Source organism: Toxotes jaculatrix, chromosome 18 (genome assembly GCF_017976425.1).
Source record: "Toxotes jaculatrix isolate fToxJac2 chromosome 18, fToxJac2.pri, whole genome shotgun sequence".
Classification (NCBI taxonomy): domain Eukaryota; kingdom Metazoa; phylum Chordata; class Actinopteri; family Toxotidae; genus Toxotes; species Toxotes jaculatrix.
Window position 1 is genome coordinate 14032904 of NC_054411.1, and position 22300 is coordinate 14055203.

General features: G+C 41.3%; 2 protein-coding genes, 1 long non-coding RNA gene and 2 other non-coding genes across 8 annotated transcripts; 2 read left to right on the forward strand and 3 right to left on the reverse strand.

Moving 5' to 3' along the window:
* The first annotated feature begins 328 nt into the window (after window positions 1-328).
* LOC121198871 (cytoglobin-1-like) lies at window positions 329-18452 on the forward strand. Of its 3 annotated transcripts, XR_005896375.1 has the most exons (5): window positions 359-689; window positions 4052-4283; window positions 4952-5345; window positions 8665-8671; window positions 18442-18452. XR_005896375.1 is itself a non-coding variant. In XM_041063228.1 (4 exons), the coding sequence occupies exons 2-4, from the start codon at window positions 547-549 to the stop codon at window positions 5114-5116; spliced, it is 540 nt and encodes a 179-aa protein (XP_040919162.1). In that variant the 5' UTR covers window positions 329-453; the 3' UTR covers window positions 5117-5824. The 3 variants fall into 3 exon arrangements, 2 of the variants coding, with proteins under 2 accessions (XP_040919162.1, XP_040919161.1); XM_041063228.1 differs by lacking the exons at window positions 8665-8671; window positions 18442-18452 and having other exon boundaries at window positions 329-453; window positions 547-689; window positions 4952-5824; XM_041063227.1 differs by lacking the exons at window positions 8665-8671; window positions 18442-18452 and having other exon boundaries at window positions 4952-5824.
* On the forward strand, window positions 11204-20569 carry LOC121198870 (fas-binding factor 1 homolog). 2 transcript variants are annotated; one of them, XM_041063225.1, is made up of 29 exons: window positions 11204-11642; window positions 11823-11853; window positions 12388-12424; window positions 12513-12582; window positions 12681-12731; window positions 12828-12969; window positions 13097-13192; window positions 13625-13768; window positions 13858-13990; window positions 14273-14439; window positions 14522-14615; window positions 14700-15155; window positions 15245-15310; window positions 15411-15481; window positions 16291-16331; window positions 16421-16466; window positions 16578-16711; window positions 16888-16988; window positions 17162-17368; window positions 17528-17635; window positions 17900-18039; window positions 18158-18276; window positions 18381-18503; window positions 18610-18786; window positions 18924-19100; window positions 19183-19320; window positions 19400-19499; window positions 19629-19759; window positions 20429-20569. In XM_041063225.1, the coding sequence occupies exons 1-29, from the start codon at window positions 11640-11642 to the stop codon at window positions 20510-20512; spliced, it is 3387 nt and encodes a 1128-aa protein (XP_040919159.1). In that variant the 5' UTR covers window positions 11204-11639; the 3' UTR covers window positions 20513-20569. The 2 variants fall into 2 exon arrangements, with proteins under 2 accessions (XP_040919159.1, XP_040919160.1); XM_041063226.1 differs by having other exon boundaries at window positions 13625-13759.
* LOC121198873 lies at window positions 20193-22017 on the reverse strand. The gene is made up of 5 exons (XR_005896376.1): window positions 21879-22017; window positions 21455-21519; window positions 21204-21267; window positions 20946-21007; window positions 20193-20748 (listed from the first exon to the last, which is right to left on the reverse strand). It is a non-coding gene; the product is annotated as an uncharacterized LOC121198873 (long non-coding RNA).
* LOC121199153 lies at window positions 20842-20911 on the reverse strand. Its single transcript, XR_005896409.1, has one exon. It is a non-coding gene; the product is annotated as a small nucleolar RNA R38 (small nucleolar RNA).
* Window positions 21085-21161, reverse strand: LOC121199154. The gene has a single exon (XR_005896410.1). It is a non-coding gene; the product is annotated as a small nucleolar RNA SNORD49 (small nucleolar RNA).
* Window positions 22018-22300: the final 283 nt, after the last annotated feature.

A 22300-nucleotide genomic window follows, 5' to 3' on the forward strand; every position in this document is an offset into this window, starting at 1 on the left:
GGAATGGTAACTCTGGAGGAGAAGGTCAGAGTGTGCTCCTTTATCTTATTTTAACATCATAATCTAACATTGCATCCATGCTCACACGTTGCATGTATTATATCTGACTCTCTCGTGGAGGATTTGTTTCTCATCTCATCATGCTTTCATCAAACACCACTTACAAAGGTGAGGTGGGAAGAGGCAGAAAGAAAGAGAGAGAAAGAGAGAGAGAGAGAGAGAGAGAGAGAGAGAGAGAGAGAGAGAGAGAGAGAGGGAAGGGAGAGGGTAAAAGAGAGAGTACAGAGGCTCCTCCTCATACGCTGCGTGTGTTTCTTGTGTTTTTTCAGCCTGCTCTTCACTCACACTCTCACTCAGCACAGATTCAGTGGTGGAGAGCAAAGATTCTCACTGGGAAAAGGCAGAAAGGGAAATTGATTTTCTTTCTCTCTCATCACGAAAGAGAAGAAAAAGGTAGAAATATAGTGTTTATTTAAGGGGAGCAGGGGGTACTCTCATCAGCACTGCCTTCTGCACGTGCTCAGCTCTGCACAACTGTGTTCCCAGATGGAGAGGATGCAGGGAGAGGGAGAGGTGGACCACCTGGAGCAACCAAGCCCACTGACTGACAAGGAGAGGGTGATGATCCAGGACTCCTGGGCAAAAGTCTACCAGAACTGTGATGACGTTGGAGTGGCCATACTAGTCAGGTATTTTTCTGTATGTATTTTCTGTGGTTTTTCTCTCCTGTTTTAATGTTTACAATTTTTTAAAGCAGGTCAGATACAGAGTTAGGGAAGTATTTCAAAATAAAGGAAAAAATAAAGGCAGAGACGTGACAAATGCAATATGTTTGAGCCATTTTTATATTCATCACCATTTATCATGGTGGTGTATTTACTTAAATGCAGCTTGTTGTTGCTTTATCAGCTGTTGCATGTCACCCAAAACTGTATGCATAGTATCTAAATCCTACTTTATGGACTTTTCATCAATTTTCTCCTTAATTATGCAACTTTAATTAGTTTACCCCAGATAAGGTCAAATTAGCATTTTGTCTCTTTCCCCTCATAATATCACAGCACCTGCTGAAGCCAGAAGGCTTATTGATGCTTTTCTGTCACTTGCAACTTATTTTATCCAATAATCTGCAAAGATATTTTATTTGAATCAAGGAACATCTGAGTCCAGACTGTGGGATCATCCTGTCTCAGAAAGCAGTTGATGCTAAACTTTAATGATCTCATTGACTTTACTAGTTTCCTCTGTGTCCACAGTCAGTCATATTTCTGCATGTGATGTTCTCACCTCTTCTTCTGTTTCTTTATCCTGCTCGTCAAACAGTAGAGGAAAAGAATAAACATTATAATCTATCACTCGGGCATCTTTGGCTCTGAAAGGACTCCCTCCCTTACAGGGCAGGTCATGTTTTGAAAGTCTGTATAGAGAGCCAGGCAACCTACAGCAGCATTAGTCTATCACTCGCAGTCAGACATTCAGAACGTCCTTCTTTTCTCTGTTGTCTATCACAATGTCACATTGTTTTCTTTCGCCATTGTTAGTGTGTGTAATTTTTACCTAATCGTGATGAGCGTGCAATCCCACTGGGGGATTCCTGCTGTTGTTATAGTCACTGTTGTTATTTCTCTTTAATGTTTATACTGAATTCCAAGAAATGACACTGCTGCGAAACTCAACCGTCTGCAGGGATTCTGCAAATGTTGGCGTGAAGGCTTTGATGGTGTTTCACCTGTGAAGCGATTCACTGCATGACACAGCATGCCTTTATAATCCGTTATGATTGCAGGAGGTGAAAGTTGAGATGGAGGTTTGCAAAAACAGAGTGTAATATACATGGACAGTCATCATTGGTAAAATGGTGAATATAAGGATTTAGCTGTAGCACTTTCACAAAAAATATCATTATCCCACTCTTCTTCTTCTATGGTAAACATTTTGAGACTAAATGAATTTAACTCAATTTCCCCTCCACATTCCTTCATAAAGACCCTATGACCTTCAGGAATTTGAGGAATGAGCATTGATTGATAAGCATGACCATGGTAAATTCTCTTTTTGGCAGTAAGAGCAGATCATATCACTCTGCTGATCCTCAGCATTCACTAGAAATATTCCCACTGACTGTCCTTAGGGCAACTGATAAGATCCAAAGTCACAAATTATAGCAGTCTATCTATGAAATTAGAAACTTTCTTTGGAGTCAGCCCCTCAGTTAGTCCTCAAGAAAAGATAAGGAAGGATTAAGAATCCAGTGACCATATAAAATACTAATGAGGCTATTTATATGCAACCACAGGTCATGCAATTACAAGAGAGAAAGATTAAACACCATGGTTCCTCATTAGTTTGCAATGAAACTAGGAATACTTTGCTCTGGCACTTGCAAAGTCCCTCCACCCAGAGCTGAGAGATTAAGACACAGCCTTGCATCTGCCTCCCTTTTCAGATATTTAAATTCACAAGTGAAACTCTAATATCTGGCCATATGCATCAGAACTAACAGAAAAACATTTGCTTCCTTTTTGTGTTAGTTGTTGTAGAGACAAAGGGAGATGGGACATCAGGATTAGATAGCCAGCAACCAGATGCATTGGCCCTCTTCCCAGACTGTGGGAGGGGGGTGAGTTTTTGGGTTCCTCTTTGCTAATTCTCCATGATACCTCTGAGGGTCAAACAGGGGTAAAATCAAAGAAAATGTCTTTGAACTGACTATTTGTTCTCAGAGAGAGTGCAGTGGGAGTTGTGTGAGATGTGCAAGGAAACATCAAAATCTAGACCTGGAAAGTGAGCAAAAATGTCGAGTAGAATATTTATGCAAACTGAAACGTGAAATAGTAGCTGTCTTTGTAGTAATAATAATTGCAACCTTAACCATAAAGTAAAAGGAAAGTATCAGGTGTGCTCAGAGTAGCCTGAGTAGGCAGTGACAATCTCTTTTTTTTCCTCTCGCCCTCTCTAATTAGCACATTTCACCTTTTGTTAGAAATTGTGAAATCATGCAGGATCCAGGGTGCTTTTTTAAGGCATGACAGGAACCACAGAGCAGAATCAGTCAGATGTCTGAGCCAACAGGTTCGCAAGGGGGGTATCCACATATAGTAACAGGGAAGAATATGTGAATCCAGGGCCCAGATTTCTGATATGATTTATGCCATAGCTTTTCAGTTCAGGGAGTGATAAACAACATAACAGCATAGGATACATAATGATTAATTAACAATTAAGGCTTCCTCAGAAGCCTAAACTCTTTAGAAAGAGGAGTCAGCAAACCCTGTGCTCAATTACAAAGAGTGTTGAGTGGCAACGGAGATTAATGTTCCATACCTGCTTTATTTGCTAAAGGATTGGACCAACTTGTACCAACTTACAGCTAATACAGTGAAAAAAAATACGCACACTATGTAGAACAAACCAACATATGCATTTATCAAAGCCAAAACTGATACAGTTTTGAAACAGAGCTCCTCCCAGGCACTATTAGAGTCGGATCGACCTTCACGAGAAATATCTGTTATGGATGTTTTTTATCAGATGCTACAAGATTTTTAGTTTTTCTACAAATGTGAAAGATATTTTTTCCAGGTGTCAATTAGGATAGATGAATACTGATAAAGTCATCAGAGTTACAATAATTGTGTAGACTTCAAAAAGTATGAACTCATAATGAAATAGCCCATAATTATTAAATAGCTACTGTTGTTAATAACTTTTAGATCCAGTTGTCTAGTTATTCAGCCATTTTGCATGGTGATTTCTCAGCAGCTGGATGTTTTCCCCTCACTCTCTTCTTTTCAAAAATATACAGAATACATACCACACAGTTCCTAGATAATAGTTTAAAGCAAACATTTAGAGGGAAAATATGCAGCACTCTCATGCTGATGTTTACTTATGGTATCTTGCCAGCTTCCAAAAAAAAAAAAAAAAAAATATGAACGTGGGCTTGCAGGATGGAGCTGTTGCAGGCTGAAGGGCAATGAGATTAGCGGAGCTTCACAGCAGCTGCTCATACTCATATCTCTCATTTACCACTTACTCTCCTCCTTTATAGGCTGTTTGTGAACTTCCCCTCATCCAAGCAGTACTTCAGTCAGTTCAAGCACATCGAGGAGCCGGAGGAGCTGGAGCGGAGTGCTCAGCTTAGGAAGCACGCTCACAGAATCATGAATGCCATCAATACACTGGTGGAGAGCCTTGACAACTCAGACAAGGTGGCCTCAGTGCTGAAGCTGGTGGGAAAGGCCCACGCACTTCGACACAAGGTGGAGCCTGTGTACTTCAAGGTAAGGTGTGAGTGAATAAAAGAAAGAAGTGACACACGCACACTTGCATATTAGCTCTGAGGGCTGTGATGTTTGTGATATAACAGATATATATTGGTAAAGTACTAATTAGAGCTGCATTAAGTGATTTTTAACTACTAGAAAGTAGACTCCTAAACATAAACTGCAGAAAAACAGAGCTGAATTTACCCCTTACTGCCATCTCTGTGAATTACTGGACCCAGACAATCCAGTAAAAGCGTAAAATAACCTGGGTGGAGCTGAGGTGGAACAAAAAAGAGGAAAGCAGCACATCTGACTGTGAGCTGAAACATCTGTCAGACAAGCATCAGCGTCACAAACTATATCAGTTTGTAAGCCATAATTTCTTATTAATAGAGTCCCAGCCAAGAAGTAAAATGAAGTCACAACATGGCAAATTTATGTTACCCTTGGACAGAGCCAGGCTAGCTGTTTTGCATGTATTCAGTCTTTATGCTAACCTAAACTAAAAGTGCCCTGGCTGTAGCTCTATGTTTACCATAGACTTCAGACACGGGGTGGTGTCGATCTCCTCATCTAAATCTCAGCACAAAATCGAATGAGCAGATTTTCACAAAATGACTGTTTCTTTAATGGAATGTCAGTGTGTCTTAATTAATTACTGCATTTGCTTGTGTGTTGCCCAGATCCTGGGTGGTGTGATACTGGAAGTCCTGGGAGAAGAGTTCCCAGAGGTTGTGACACCAGAGGTGGCCGCAGCGTGGACCAAACTCTTGGCTACGGTTTACTGTGGTATCACAGCCGTCTATGAGGAAGTGGGCTGGTCTAAGCTCTCAGCCTCAACCGGGTGAAGTTTTTGGTCTGGTTTTACTGGACCATGCACACTCAGAGACTTTTTTTTTTTGGCCAGAGCCTCATAAGAGAGAGGAATCAGCTGACTGGGAATACAGTTTAATGTATAATGTAATATAATAATGGGCTATGGAACATATGGAACATACACTTTAATGTAAACAGCAACAAGAACAGGTACCCTTTCTGTGGCTAGAAGTGTGTGTGTGTGTGTGTGTGTGTGTGTGTGTGTGTGTGTGTGTGTGTGTGTGTGTGTGTGTGTGTGTGTGTGTGAGAGAGAGAGAGAGAGAGAGAGAGAGAGAGAGAAGAGAGAGAGACAGAGAGAAAGGGATGAGGGACAGAAGGTAAAAAAAAAAAAAGAAAGCTCTACTCCTTGTTTTTGTACTCTTGTAAAGGACCAAACCTTTTAAAGGAGAAAGCAAAGAGGAAGTACGAACACAGTACGAATACGAACACAAACCCAACAGTGGACAAAAGGTCACATTTGACTTGGATGTGCCTTCTACCAAATGTGTATATCCAGAAACTGCCATATAAATACAATTCTTTTTAAATATTGTAATCTTTTCCTGATATTTCCTTTTATCAGTCTGTATCCACTTGTGTCCCCCTTATGAGCTATGAAGAAGACCGGGACATTTTTACATTTTTAATAGTTAAATGTGATGATTGTACTTTTTTTTCATTATGACTCACCTTTGTATCTGTATTCAACAAAATTTTGAAATAAAAATTACAAAGAAAACCATGTGACTCCACAGCGCAACACTGAATTCTTTTAAACCTGTATCTGCTTTAATCTGATTCCCCTGAATTTCTACATAGGGATGTGTCGACAAAATTAGACCTTTCCTGTCTCTTGCTTGGCCTACTGCTCCCTTATTCTCTGCTTGAGTCAGCAGTGCTAAGTATATGTGGCTCAGCTGCTGAAAGTCCCTATTTATACCCCCATTTATCCCACTATGCTCTCTCTTTTCATAATATATTGTAGGAACACTGCACTTTGCCTGCAGGGATGTCATTAGAGGGCCCGGTATATTTAGAAGCAGTCCCATAATATCTATAACAATGATCCAATGTTTCCCAAAGTAAGTTTAAGTGCAATAATAGTGAATTAGAATTATCCAGATATACGGTAATTTGATTGGTATGTGTTAATCCTCACTGTAAACCCATGCAGTAAAGCTGCCGAAGTAGCACTCAAAGCCTATTTTAACAGGCCCTTTTACAAAATGCTCCCCTTTCTCAACAAAAAAGACAATCTTGAGGTTGATTTGGTGTCGACACTATGGTGGTGAGGTGAGTTGTTTTCAGAATAGAAACAAACACAGCATGCTTTGTTTACCTCCTAGTCCTGCCAGCGAGATCTAACCCCCCTCCTTGATCCTAGTTAATCCTCTGAGCTAATCTCCCCAATCATAAGTGAGAGCCAAGAGGAAAGACAGGAATAGTCAGATTGTTACAGCACAATCTCTGCCTTTTACCACTCAAGCCTTTCAATGGAAGGAGAAGTATCAGTTCTCTGAACCACCAGCCGTCCCAAGGCAGGAGATCCTTGGGGTAGGACCATGTGTACCACTATGATGGTCCTCACCACCATTGCTCTCATCCTGCGGCAGAGGTTCTCCAACAAAATCAAACCGTGAGTACTGACTGTGCACTGTCTTCTGATTTTTAGCAGGTGCTAAGGAATAGTGGTTAATGGAAAATGTCAGTTTTCAATTATGAAACTGAAATAAGAGTGTTTTCGTTTAGATGTGCATTCAGACTATGTTTTACAGTGCCTGGGGAAAAAAGCCAACAAATTCATCAGCTTGAGGTTTGTGAGAAAAGCATTAAATAAATTACATAAAATACTTCCACCCATACCCAAATTCAAGCACACACACACACACATACAAACACAGAAACTGCATGTTTGCTTCATGTGTGGGAGAGTGAGGGAGGCAGAGGGAGAGACTTATCTGCATCATTGATTTGAAATCGCCCCTGTGATTATTTTAAGGTTTGCCTTGAGCAACAGTGTGTGGATTAAGTGGTTTGCTACATAACAACAGTGTATTCCAGCTTTTGTTTAATGGAGAGATGAAGGGAGGGGAAAGCATCAGGGCTCTTGAGTCTATGGCTGCTAATTGACTCAAAGTGCAATCTTCTCAGACCCCCCGGCCCTGCTTCGCCGCTCACACAGCAATGGCAAACAATGCCATGTGGCTACCACCGCACCACGGAGCATGGCAACAGCTAGTCTGCACAATTATGAGCTAATAAACAGCAGAACCCTCTTTATTCTTTACCAAACTGTTTTCAAGTAGTTGTGTGTTTCACTGACCATGACTTGGAAGATATTGTGATGATAAATACGTAGCATTTAATATTGAGTATTGTGTTCTATATCTCCCATCACAGGCAGAAAGAGGCTATTGAGAAAGATGTGCCATACATGAAGAGCAATGGAGCAACAGAAACCCAAAAATGACAACAGTGGGCATCACAGGGTAAGGAAACACAAATAAATCAAGTCAAATTCCAAGCAGTAGAGGTCAAGAGAATCTGACTTTCAGCGCCTAGTAAAGGTTAAGCTTCAAAAAAATGTGATACTTGCAATTCTATTTAACACGTTTCTGCCTAGTGGACACCTGTGTCTTCCAAACTCCACCTCCTCCAGTTTGTAACAGGCTTTCTGGGTAACTCTATGTTTCACAGGTTTAGTGCACTTACACGTAATTAACTCAGTTTTACTGCCAGCGGAACCTAGAGAACATTTTGTGCTGGTCAGCCGAACATGCAACTGAATGAAGAATAAGGTTTAAATCAATAACAACTTAACACTAACTTGGGTTTGAATGGAGCAATTTTTGTCTGTATTTAATACAAAAATGGAAGGTTCTTTCCTGAAAACTTCTTTGGGAATTATAAGGAAATGATAGATGAGTGACATACAGCTTTTTCCAGTGTATTTGCAATCACCAAGCCCAAGCTGAGATAACACTATCACCAGCCAATACTGGATCAGGATACTGGGCTGAGGTGAGATAACCCCGTCATCAGGGTTGTTTTCTCAGACTGACAAAGCTCCTCCAGAGCCACACAGGACATCATGCGACTGTTTTCACAGGCTCAGCAGTAAAAACTTGCCACAGGGATTCATCTGCAAAACCAGTGGAGTGCCCCTTTAAGAACATTAAAAACTTTGGCCTGTAACCTTCCACTTCACCTTGAGAGTGGTGAAAATGCAGACATGAAAATAACAGCAACCTAAATTAAACTGATTTCAGCTATACATCAAAATGCTGCACATAAGCATTACAGAAGACTTTAAGCCAAACATAATCACAGTGGGTGCAAAGGGAGACAGGAAAACATCCAGAAAGACATGAAGACCTTGACAGTTATCTAGAAGTCGTGTGTGTGTGTGTGTGTGTGTGTGTGTGTGTGTGTGTGTGTGTGTGTGTGTGTGTGTGTGTGTGTGTGTGTGTGTGTGTGTGTGTGGGTGTGTGTGTGTCTGTGTGTGTGTGTGTGTGAGAGAGAGAGAGAGAGAGAGAGAGAGAGATGGGGTGTGGGGGTTGATATATAGAAGAGGATCCAGACAAGGGGAGAAAGTGGAGCATTGGAGCATGTTACAGAAGCACAGATGCATAAAGAGCTAAGATGTCTGTCCCACATTTAGCTTTTAAGTACTCCCTGCTACACTGCTAATACTAAATGATTCAGAGGCAGAGCAACAATCCATCATCTCTTTAGAGGGTTATTATAAATACATTACCTCCCTACAACTACACCATTTAAAGCATCTGTGAAAAATTTTGACTTGAAGTGATAAACTGACCATTTTCCCCAACAACTGAATTGAGATTTCATGCCAGTCTCAGGCAGTTGAAGTCTTATCTGTCACTTGCTGCCTGAATCACTTTTATGGAGGCAAATCTATTCAGCTGAGTCAAGGTGATTTAGTCATTTATTTTTTTTTATGAATGATTATTTCTCTACATCAGTCTTTCACTTCCCTTTATGCTCCCCCTCCCATGTAGACATAAAGTAAGACCAGAGAGGACCATCATCCCAAGTATGGGCATCAGGTGAGCACTGTCATGTGCTGTATTTTACCCGGAATAAACCAGAAAATCAGTGGACAAATGTGTATTTACTTGCTTTATTTCAAAAGCAGTAAATCTTGATTTGTCTTCCTTTCAAGACTTATTTCCCTGGATTCTATGAGAGAGTTTTCCTGTATTTTTTGTTGTCTTTTCTCATTCATCTAATTCCGATTCACCTAAACTTAACAGCTCATGCCAAGACTCTCCCACAAGGAGTTTAAAAAAAAAAAAAAAAAAAAAAAAAAAAAAGAGAGGGTGAGAAAAACAATGAGTCCTGTTTTGATCATGGCTTCCTCTGTCTGTCCTGCAGATGCTCCGGAAACAGCAACTGATGGAACTTGGGTTAAATTCCAACTTGGAAGATGAAACCTGACACTTACTATACAATCATCATGACAACTGAATTTACAACATTACTGCTTTAGAACCATATTGTGGCTTCAAAGTTCATTAAACTGTATGACCAGGGTTTAAAGTGATAAAACATGTCCTGTGCCTCCACATAAAAGGCAGCCACAGTCATTTCTATGATTTTCTGTTTTTCTTGTTTTAACAAATATAATGATTTGTGTTAAATGTATGTGTGAGGACAGGATGAGGCTTGACTGTATATATCTTGAAAAGTAGCTTCTCTTAAGATCTCACAAGTGACCTGATTTCTTCTGAAATAGGGGCTGAAGGCATGCATAGCAGGTATGGCTATCCTGTGCACCCTTTAAAGGTGCATGTTGTTCTCACAGTGGAAACTCACCAACTAAATAAAGCCATGGAATGCATTTGTGTGCCTCTCAGTGTTATTCAAGATAGTCCCTCATTTGCACTATGAATTCCCTGATTGTTCATTGAATAGGTATATATTCTTCTTATAATTACATCAGTAAACCACTTTTTCTTTTCCACCACATATTGCTGCATTCTGACTGATTTGGCCAGCATTGCTACCTGCATCCAACTTGCACTTAACATGTCAGTTGACATCACAGTAAATAAAGTACTCTTTCAAAGTCGAGATTGCACTGGAGTGTACTGAACATGTCAGTGAGGTTGGTCTGCTTCTGTGTATACTGACTGTAATTTTGTATCACAATAATTTCAGAGAAAAACATAAAGGTTTTGTTTTGTTTTCTTGCAATTTCTTCCTTTGCCTTTGCTTTTGCCTTCTAAAAACACACCCTAAACTTTGCCATAGGACATACATGTAAGTTCCCAGGTAAAGCATGATCCCATGGCATGAACACTCAGGTTACTTTTTCACTGAATTACTAAGAACTATCACTTGCATGAATGTTTACACATCACTGAGCAGAATCAGATCTAGTCCAACAGACGTTGTTTTGTACTGTTGTTTTTTTAACTAAATTTCTCCTATCAGCTCCCCACTGCTACATCAATTCGGTGACAAGGAAACAAAATATTCCTACATGTACAGGCCAGATGTTTTAAATGGTGATTGTTTACCATGGTCACGGAACAAATCTCTGTGTCGACATGCTGATGAATGGGGAGAAGAACTCATGTGAGGCTGGCATGTATGTCTAATCCCAACACCTGAAACCCCATAAAGAACAGTGTTGTAAGCCCATTTTCGAGCAATGTGCTTACTGGAGGGTGATTTGCCTAGTTATCACTGCGCTGATTAAAAGTGCAACATCAGACCTAGACCTTACTGAATTAAACATAGGCCACAGAGGATAAATTATTCAGCTCTTCAGTTTTGTTGTAACTGATTTGCTTTAACCACATTTCTAAGCTCTGACGCCACCTGGTGGTAAAGCAGTTTGGTAGATTTCACAAAGTAATCGAACAGGAGAAAATGCCACAGGAAGTGCAAAACAAGCAACATAATCATTTAAACACAAGTACAATAAAATCTCATTTTCTGAAATCTTTCCCTAAAGTGTATGCAAGAAGAAGAAAAAACTACTCTACCCACAATGCACCGCGAACTGTAAACAGGAAATGTGCTTTTCGCCGGTCGTACTGTAGTATTGCTGCAGTAAATCGCTCAGAAACTAAAACTAGTGGTTTACCATTCACTTTATATTAAGCTGTAAAGCTAGTCATAAAGTATGCGACAGGAGACTGAATCAGCTTAAGTATTCAATGTGGCCGCGGTGCAATCTTAAATAGATGTGGTATGTCATGGCGGTGTGATTCATTTGAGCGTTACTTTAAGTCAATTGGCCAATTTTAAAATACTAAACGTCGCGACAAAGGCAAAACACGAGCATATAAAAGCATGAAAGATATTATTTGAAGCCATATTAATCTACAGAAGCTACTGTCGTGTATTGCGTCCTTCTACTGAACGATCGCCGGTGTAACAGAGCGGTTACCATTGGAGACAGGAGACGCCTAATCAGATTTGGTTAGCTTTAGCTAGCTAGCTAGCTGCTCTCACATTTAACGTTAGCAGCAGAGATTCAGCATGGTGAGTCAAACTGGAGACACTGTCAACACTTTCATGATTTATCCGAGATAGAAAGATTCTTGAAAAAGCCAAACGCAGTTTGATACAGTTGATTTGCTTGTTTGTTTGTACCCATGAGTTGCGCCAGGTTAATCCATTTAAGCTGTAAAATAATTCACTATATTTCACTGTAATTCACAGGCTACAAAGCCGAAGGACAAACCATCCAAGAGTAAGTTCCTCCAGTGTTTCAACACAGTTTTACTTGCTGTATTATTCAACCTCTGCACGAATTAACTTAAGATCAAGTCAAGGTTTTTAATATAGCTTTGTCTCTGGATCTTCAGTTTATCTGGAGGATCCCCCTACCAGGGTGCATAAACAATATAACAATGTTACATGTACTGAGCAAAAAGAAGTAGCAGAGAAACAGAAGTACACTTTAAAGCCAAGAACTACATAATACCAATGCCACAAAGTACTAGTAATACAGAATAACAGAAAAACACTTAAGTACTATCAGCAGTATAAGCAAAATTACAAGAGTAAGCACAAGAGTAATCAGTAGAGGTTAAGATTGATAGGTTACAGTTTCAAACTTATGGTAAAGTGTATTCCCTCCCTCTCCAATCGGAGATGGCAATTTGCTTGACAGCTTATTTGATGAATAGTAAGTGAGCTCTTCACTTTTAAACCAAACACTATTCTCACTATCACCATGGTGTTACTGTGAAATTGTCATGTTTTGTAATATTTTCTCATCCAGTGAGGGGGATGGCAACTCGCCTTGGACCCTTGAATCGGTAAGTTGGATTTAGAATCAGTATCATAATACAGACTATAAAACACTACTCTTCTGTTTTACAAGTTACATTTATTTTTCTTCTGTAGCTCCTCTGCCACTGATAACATCTTCAGTACGCTAGCGGAGGAGGTAAGGAAGGATGGTGTGGACTCTGAGGTATGTAGAAAAAGATATAAGAAGGGAGACACAGATACATGTAGGCACTCACAGTCTCTTTTATTGACCCTTTGTTCTTCCTTTCATTTCTGTCCAAGGAGTCGGATGTCTCAGCAGCAGATCCCAGTGACATACTGAAGAACATGAAGGTAGGTCATTATAAATGAGTTTTGTTGTTTGTCTGTGCATGGTCACAGGTTCACCTACAGTGCCTATTGTTTTTTTTTCTTTCCATCCTCATACAGGACATGGATGATATGGATGCTGACCTTTTTGCATCAAAGAAAAAGCCTAACTCAGCTCCTGCACAAACAAAGCCTTTTGGTAATGAAGGGCCAAAGAAAGACTCTACTGCATTAGAAAATAACGTAAAACCAGAGGGAGCAGGTAATTCGGAGCAGAGTGTTCTTGCATAAATTATTTTTCGTATTATTAGCTTTGCATTATTAGCGGCTTTGAAGTTTACATTCATAACATCAATCAGAGAGGGCTGCGTCTCCCCCACTTCACTCAGATGAACCTAACACAGGAGGGAAGAAGCCAAACTCCTCCCCTGCACCCGCTCCTTCTACATCTACAGCACGTAACTACAAGAAGTTCAACTTCTCTGGTGAGTGAGCGTCTGTCTTCCATCCCATCTCTGACACTGAGCTTTATATAACTCAACAGGAGAGTGTTGTTTTTCTCAAACTGATGCATTAATTCAGACTGTGGTGATGATGATGAAGGTCTTGGTCAGACACCATACGTTAAAGGTACAATGTACAGTGTGTTTGGCCTGTTACTTGTAGCTGAGTATTATCAGTGGGTAGTTTCAGTGGGTATCTGTGAGGATACAGGAGAACACCCCAGAATAACTATCCGTATAGTGTATCACCATATACCCTTAACTGAGTTATTCACTTGAGTTGCAGTTTTTTAGGTACTAATGCAATCCAATGCAACAAGCCTTGCTTAGCTCACTGCCTTTTGTTTTTAAAAAAACGTGTTTCTAATATTATGATAACAAAAAATAAACCAATAAACCTCCTTTCCTTTGCAGATCTAGATGACCCCCTGGCTGACCAGCTTGATGACTTGCTTCCAGATGAAACCAAGTCTGAATCTAAACCTAGCGTGCAGCAGACCAAACCTGAACAATCTGTGCTAGCTCTTCCAGCATCTCCAATCTTTAAGAGTAAAACATGTGAGCCTTACACTTTCCAAAACTATTTACTCTGTTTCTCCATGTGAACATCAAACACTGAATATGTGTGTTTATTCTTTGTTCATCAGCTAAAGGAGCAAAGACACCAGGTGAGCTTACATTTGATGATGCTAAGGATGATATGATGGATGCACTCGGATTTGACAACGATAAAAGCAGTCCCAAGAAAAAAGAGACTCTGCTTTGGCCCAACAAAGAGAGGTAACAGCTTTGTTTTCACTTTTACTGTCTCATTCTTTTTGTTGTTCTTATTTATAGTGCTCAAATAATAAATAATTACTGCCTTGGTGCTTTGGAGTGCAGCTAGAAACAAACTTTGCTCAGAAAATTATCTTTCTCATATGATTTGCTCTCTACAAAACATCATCTTTGCTTTGCCTTCATGTTGCTTTGTTTTTGCAAAGATGACTCAGTCTTCCTGTCTTGCTTTGTACCATAATATGACAAATGGTAAATTTGTGTCTCTCCCCTTTTCCACTGTAGGAGTGAGCCCCCTCAGAGAGCTCGTACCAGACTGGACGAGATTCTGGAGAATTTGACCCCGTCTCGTCTTCTAGAGCGACCACCCACAGGTGAAAGGAAGGACCAGCCTCTGTCTCAAGAGAAGCAGCAGCAGCAGCAGCAGCAGGAGAAGACCACCAGTGTGAAAGGTAATAGAGCTCTGTGAGTTGTGCGCAAGTACAGTTTTAAAATAATGAAGTAGTTATAGTTAACTTTGTTCTCATTTATCAGAACCAGTTTTAGAAGATGATCTAACATTTGGGTCCTATCAGCCTACTTTGGGGTCCACTCCTGAAGGTCGCCAGTCCCGCAGACAGTCTGTCAGGTGTGTGCGTCATCCATTCTTGGTGTTTTGCAGTAGGCTTTTTGTAAGATGCAACAGCATACATCTTTGACTTCTTGTCATCAGATTTTCCACAGATGATGTCAGTGCCTCTACCCCGGAAAAGAAACCAAAACCCGCAACCCCCACCTCCGCTCGACACCGCAACTCAGCCGACTGGTTAGGCCTCAAGACAAATGGCGATAATATGTTTCTAGAGGATGACACTAAAGAGACCAAGATTTCAACAGAGTCTCCAAAGGCTCCCTCCTCTCCCTTATTGGAGAGAAGGCCTTCTCTGACTGGTAGTCATAGCATGTCTGCTGTCACAATGGCAGCGGAGACCCCAGCCCCGACTGTTAATAGCACCAAACAAACTAAGCCAGAGGTTTCCAAAATCCAGAAGAAAGAAGAGGAGGAGGATGACTGGTTAGCAGGAGCACTGAGCAGGAAGAAGGCTCTCTCATCTTCTGAGACAAAAAAGTCCAAACAGGAAGAATCTTTAGGCCTGGGAGAAGAAGTGGATCTGGAGTCGTTTGTTAGGTACAGCGAAAGCCACACAAGACAGTACAGTACAGTGAGAGAAGAAACTTGTGTCTCAGTACTGAATAAAGATCTGCTCTTATTTTCAGTAAACCAGTCACTTCACAGGCTGCCATAAGCAGAGAGGACACTCTCACATCTGTCAAAGAGTCTAGGTAATATATTTGTTGTGTTAATTTATTAATGCCACTAATGTGACTATTGTCTATTAGCAATTAATGTTGCAATTTTTTTTCATTTTCCTTTTTTTTGCAGTAACACTTTTCTTGGACGGGCCAGCCCTGCTGCTCACTCCACTCCTGTCAGAGAGGAGAGGACCAAGCAAGGTATTCACACAGTTGCGCAGCAGTTCCCCTAAAGAACAACTTTTCAGTTACATTTTGTTATAAAATTACAAGTTCAGGTTGCAAAACAACCTTGTTTTTCAAAGCCATGTCCCTCCCAGACAACTCTGCACATTTACAGTAGAAGCCTTCCACACTCTGACTGTGTTATTCTCACACAATTAGCCATTCTGACAGATTAAAGGTATCATCCAGCATGCTGTGCACTTATGAGATGCATATCTGTAATGTCTCTTGTATTATGTCATGCTCATCATCATCATGACTCAAATCATGAACTCACATTCTTCTAAATCATGTACTCCTCTCGCACAGATACCATTCCCACTTACCCCTCAACTCCACTGCAGTCTCCTTCTATATATACCGAGTGTACACCCACCGCCCAACCCTCCACCTTAATCTCCTCCTCACCAACTGATCCTTTTGCTAAAGTAGACCTTGGACAAACTCTTAGTTTGTCTCGTCCCTTAGATTATCCTCCTCAACTTGCTGGTCCCTTGCCAGTTTCTGCTCCTTGCATTAGCCATCCCCAGCCTCAGCCCCAACCACCGCCTCGGTCCAGTAGTGGATCCGGGGTGCTCAGAGGGCCCAATAATGCTTCGGATGAAACAGCACAACAGCTGCCATTGTCCAACCCTATGTCTACTACACTGCCTGGCACAATGGGGTGTAGGTAATTTTAGGGAAAGATGAAGCAGCTTTGAATACACTATAATGTTTCTCTATTGCTGTAACAGCCAATTTGAGCACAACAGCATGATTGTTTCTCACGTTTGTTTTCTCTCCAGCAGTTCCACTGCAAAACACATCAACTGCTGTCCAGCAACAGGTATTCATGCTTTTTTCTGTAATAGGGTTGTTCTGATTTGTGATATCATTTAATAAGGCCTTCTAACTTCTGCTATATCTTCTGAATAGGTGACATTTTCAGCAGACAGTCTGCAGCAGCTGCTACTACAGCAGCAGCAGGTAAGACATTACTAAACTACTTAAGCACCTCTACTTTCAGATTTATTCAAAACATGGCAACGCCTTTATCACTTGTTTGTTCTTGACTCACCTACCCTCCTCCTCAAGATGATGCAGTCTCAGCTGCTGGGTCTAGGGGGTGTTGGTGATGCAGGGGTCCTGCAGAGACTCAAAGAGAAAGAGCATCAACCTGGAGATTATCAGGCTTTACAGGCTCGCATCATCCAGCTGGAGGGACAGGTATGTGAATGCTTATGTGAGAATGATGGGACAAACACTGCTGATGTATCAGTATTGTATGTGTAGGAGGGAATAATAATCTTCCATACTCCCATACTTCCATACCCAGCTTCACTTTCTTTGCTACCCCCATGTACTTGCCCTGCCTGAAACTAACAACATATTTTATGGTCCAGGTGAAGACTCTGCAGCTGGAGCGAGACCAGAGCCAAATGCTGCTAGAGAGCGTCCAGCAGAGACATAAACAAGATATGGAGCTCATGGAGAACACACACAAGTAGTTTATTCCTAGACCCCATACACAAATATAAACAGTATATATATGTAGTGTAAATGTGCCGCACCTGTGTGCATGTTTAATATACATCCTGCATAATTGCCTTCACTTTGAGTGGCTTATATCTGTTTGCATTCTTAACACATATTGTAAGTATTCCTGTGCACATCCAGGGCTCGTGTGAAGCTGCTCGAGGAGTCGGCAGCCCAGAGGGAGACACGAGCGCGGCAGGAGTACGAAGACCTAATGGAACGCCTGGCCACAGTAACACGATCTGCTGAGCAGGAACGCTCAGAGCTGCAGGCTCAGTACCAGCGCAAACTGGCCCAGGCCCAGCAAGACAGAGACCGCGAAGTAGAGAGACTCAGAGACCTCCAGAGGTAAAGCTGAGGTGCTTTTTCTATCACAGTAGCATCTTTCTCTACCAAAGTATCTAGATGACTAGATAATCCCCAGAACGAACATGTTATATTTAATGACAAATAAATGACCTTAAAGTTTACCATATAGTGTCATATTTGTCCTATTTTGCCATCAAGGAAATCTATTTTAGAGATGAAGAAAGACCATGAGGACCAGGTCCAGAGACTGAAGAGGTTAAAGGACGAGGAGATTGATGCAGTTACAAGCGCAACCTCTCAGACCAGGTAAGTCATTATGAAAGGACAATACCAGTCACATTTACAGTTATATCGTAGCGTGTATCATATCTCTGTGTGCTAAGTATTAACACACAGCACTGACATAGTGCTGATGTTTCTATGATAAATATAGCAGGAGCAAACAACCTCAGTAGAGGAGAGAGAGCCTGAACTTACTTGGAGTGAACTTTTAAGATTGAACTTCCAAACTTGGTCAGGATTTCAGACATTTTTCTAATATCTACTTGTGATGCCACTGTCTTTGTTCAGGTCTCTTACGGTGGTGATTGAGCAGATGGAGCAGTTCTCCTCTCGGCTGGGAGAGCTTTCTTCTCGGGTTGAGAGCACACATGAACACACGGCTCATGGCCTGGAGCTGGGGGCACGGCACAGAGACGAGCAGCTAAGAAGTACCTCATACACACACACGCGCACACACACTGTACAAATGGGTCAAGAAGTTTTCTAAGGGCGTAGTTGTATCAAATTGCAAGGGGGTTAAGGTCATCCTCTAAATGTACTTTTCAGTAATGCAGGGCCGTCTGGCTGAGCAGCAGAAAGCCATGGCTGAGGAGAGAGCTTACCTCAAGGAAATCATTTCCAGGATGGACACTCAGCTCAATGAGCAGCAGAGACAGCTTGAAAAGGTCAGGGCAAAGACACACCTTAAAAACAGACTACTTGCTTTGACACTGCGACTAAAACTACAAACAAACTAAAACTGATGGCATTTTTGCTTTGTATGCCTCAGGAGCGTTGGAAGATGACAGCAGAGCAGGCAAAGGCAGAGTCTACCCAAAGAGGCCTGGAAGAAGAGCGGCGTTCCCTCAGCATGCAGCTGAACATGGAGAGAGAGGAGCTGGAAAGAGCCAAGGTGGGGCTGACAAACAGCCACACCAGTGCAGATTGTAGCTCAAGAGTTCTATTTTGACTCCATACTTCTCCAAATGACCTCTCCTCCCTGTGTCTGTTTCCATCAGAGTGCATTACTGGAGGAGCAGAAGTCAGTGATGCAGCATTGTGCGGAGGAGAGGAGGAAGCTGGCGGCTGAGTGGGCCCACTTCCACGCCCAGGAGAAGCAGAGGCACGAGAGGGCTGAACGAGAGGTCAGCAGTCTCTTGGAGAAGAGAGAGGGCTCCATCATCAGTCTGGCAAAGGTGAGCTTCACTGTGGAGAAGGGAGGTAACTCATCTTTTACCTGCTCCCACGTTAATTGAAAAGGCATATAATTCTAAAACTAGTCAAAATAGGGGTAAAATGTTTGTACTTGCTTATGTCTCTGTTTGTATTGCAGGAACAAGCTGACCTAAAGCTTCGAACTGCAGAGGTAAAACAGAAGGAGATGGCCATGGCACAAGAGCGTGAAGTATTGGAAAGACTAAGGGAAGAACTGGACAGAGAGAAAGAAAAAATAAGCAGCACAGCCCTGAGACTCAAATCACGAGCCCAGGAGGTGGAGGCCTTCAGCAAGGTAAATATACAGAACAGAGACCTACACAAGTAGTGGAGGCAGAACAACATGTAATATCTGACTTTTGCTGTGCTCTTTGTAGCTCGCTGCAGAAAAATACGAGGAAGGAGAACGAGCGTCGCAGGAGGCAAAGCGTGTGGAGGCTGAGCACGAGGCGCGGCTCAGAAATATCCAAATCCAAACAGAGCGGCTGAGGCAGCAAGAACAACGAATCCTTCAGGTATGTGTGTCCGTTAATATGAATATAAGACTGCATGCAATAACTGTACAGTAGTACTTCAGTGCTGTTTTTGGTGCAGGAGCGAATGCAGTTAAATCATCTGCAGAAGGAGACAGAACGGCTGAGGCAGGACCCTCACATCACCTCCTTACCGCAAATTATTCCACCCATTGTACCAGGTGCCTAACTTTTTGTTTTGGAGTCACTCAATAGTAACTAGTGTCTCATACCATTTAAGAGTGCAAACCAGTACAAACTAGTGTGGAAAATGTAACAAGCTTGTGTCATGTATTTTCTTTAATCTGTAGATTCAGGATTGGTGTTGCCAAACACTGAGCTAGCATCGACCCTCAACATTCCCCCTGCTCCTTCGTTTGCCAGCACTCAGTCCATGGCCCTTCAGGCCAGCCTGGCTCTGTGGAAGTACACTGCAGAAAAAGTAAGCACCTCCATTATAACTGCTAGTAAGTTCCTGTTTACTTGCTGGTTTGTAGCTGTGCTCCAAAGAATGGAGTCACATAATTTGATTGGTGCATAAACTTGCACTGGAGTTGGAAAATCTTTTAAGACTGCAAGTATTACGGAGAAATACAGCTCAAATGGATTAGATACATTATACTGTGACATCCACACTCCATGTATCACAGTAAGCAAGCATGGGAGCATTAGCATTGTCATGAGCTTTTGAGGCAGCGCTTGTTTCAAATATTAACAGATGTCTGATTTAATCAACTCATACCCCAGTGGTTTTAAAACTTTAGCTGGAGTGCTAAATGTTGCATCACGTAAACATGGAACTAAGAAGTAATTTTAATTATCTAAGAAGATAATTAAAAGCACAATAGATCATTGACATCAAATGAACACATGTAGGTTGTTGCAGGCTTTAATTCTTAGTATGAAGTCAAAACAGGTACAATTACAGGAAAGTGTTGGGCTCACTCACAATTCCACATCAGCTTTCCAACACATTTAACACACTATGACACTAACACACTCATGCGTCAATGGATGCAAATGTTGAACAACTGCAGACATTTTTATTTAAAATACTGTTAAAGTTTCAAATCTCTGTCTCACATAACTAGTTTTTTTTTTCTGCCCACAGGACCGTGAGTACCTGCAAGACGAGCAGATCTTTCTAGAAAATTTGAAGAAGAAATCCTACAGATCTTCTTTCAACACAGACTGACCAATGTGTGCTGGACACTCCCAACAGGATATGTGTTACTCTTAATGTGCTGAATACTTGAATGTCCCATTGTGCTTGAATTTTGTACAATGTCTTAGTTTTTTATCAATCATTTTAAGATCAAACATTGTTTTTCATTTGCATTCAAATAAATTGAACATATTTTGTATCTTCCTGTGGCATCAAGACTTCTGCATCAGTCCAAAGCTGTTGTGTCCATTTTCCCACTGGTTTCACTGGAAAGTTGCCAAAAAAGAAAATGGAAGAATTAAAATTTTGACACCAAACTCCTGTAGTAACTAAGCAATATCGTTGTCCTACTTCTCCAGTCAAGCCTCAGGTTACCATGACTCCACACTTGAGTTCAGACAGGGATAACTTGTATCATCACTGGCTTGACTTTAGTTAAATGCCGATCTTTTGCACCATTTACCTGATTCGTGTCATCTCAGGACCCACATGACTTCTTATTGTCTCCCTTTGCTGCCGTTACATCTGTAAAGTGAAATTTGACATCTGGATCATTAAGCACCCAAATCATAGACACCAAAACCAAAAGGTGTGACAACATTTCTCAGACCACCGTCAGTTGCCATCGTCAGTTATCGCATCAGACGGCACTTCCTATGCAGCAGTTTTCATCACTGAATCAGTGGCAACCTGAGTCACTATAAACCAGTGAAGTACAAACCTCTTCTCTGTGCCTCTTCCTTCTCAATGCAGTGAATGCAAAGTGGAACATCGAGACCATGAATCTGTAAAAACACATTTCATTAGTGGCAATTCAGCAGCAGCACGTGACTTCACACGTCAGTCTGCAGCAGGTCAGATACCATTGGTTTCCACACGTGTTTTTTTTTTCAGACAGGGATAACAAACTCATCATGTGCATTGCAGAGAGTTGTGAAAAGAAGCCATCACATCACTCATGGTCTGCTTTACCTTTCATTACGATGAAATACGTCACCCCTTTGTTGGCAGGGACATGGGCCTCAAACCAAATCATCCTGTAAAGTAGTAAAATATGCATTCAGTCATGTAAATCAGAGACATGAAGACATTAACGTGTGAGTGAAAGGAGACCACGCGGCTGCCTGTCGCCTCACCCTTAAATTACACGATGCAAATTAACATTTAAATTTAAAGTCATATTATTCTACGTGCCAACTAAATTAAACCGTGTTATCTGACTTTACTAAACCACACACCTAGTCCATTACCAATTTATAACTTGCGCTCAGCATGCTCTCCTTGCACGTGTTTCCCTGGCTAAAAGACAGCTAACAGCTAGCCGGCTAGGCTCATGTCAAAATACCTCCGGACTTTTACACACTAAAGTCTCATTAACCACTCATGTAATCATTACCTGTTCATGGTGGGTCATCTGCAGTGGACTCCACATTGACACTTAAATGTATCACAGAATACGAAAACTTCATCCTGGAGTTGAGAGCTCATCAGCCTCCTCTTCTCCATGCCCTCCATAAGCTCAAGAAGATCGGAAGTCTCGCGTGAAAAGGAATTTATGCTTTGGAAACGTCACATACCACGTGATACATGAGTGGGTGCGGTAAAAGTTAAACGTATTTTTTCCCCGTCAATTCAATTTGACTTTAAAATATATTTTTAAAAAGTGTAACTCTTTAAATCTCTTAATTCTAAAAATATCTACAAAAACTAAAGGAGTGTTATTCTATATTATACGAGTATTATTACTGGAGCAATTCAGTGTAAGCAGCATTTTAATGTTTTAGTGTTGAATAGGAGCCAATTTCAGCTAGTTTATAT

Coding starts and splice junctions, on each gene's coding strand:
- LOC121198871 (XM_041063228.1), top strand. CDS start 547: ATGGAGAGGATGCAGGGAGAGGGAGAGGTGGACCACCTGGAGCAACCA. Junction 690..4,051: donor GGAGTGGCCATACTAGTCAG/GTATTTTTCTGT, acceptor CCTCCTTTATAG/GCTGTTTGTGAACTTCCCCT. Junction 4,284..4,951: donor TGGAGCCTGTGTACTTCAAG/GTAAGGTGTGAG, acceptor TGTGTTGCCCAG/ATCCTGGGTGGTGTGATACT.
- LOC121198870 (XM_041063225.1), top strand. Junction 12,583..12,680: donor AGGATGGTGTGGACTCTGAG/GTATGTAGAAAA, acceptor TTTCTGTCCAAG/GAGTCGGATGTCTCAGCAGC. Junction 16,712..16,887: donor TCATCCAGCTGGAGGGACAG/GTATGTGAATGC, acceptor TTTATGGTCCAG/GTGAAGACTCTGCAGCTGGA.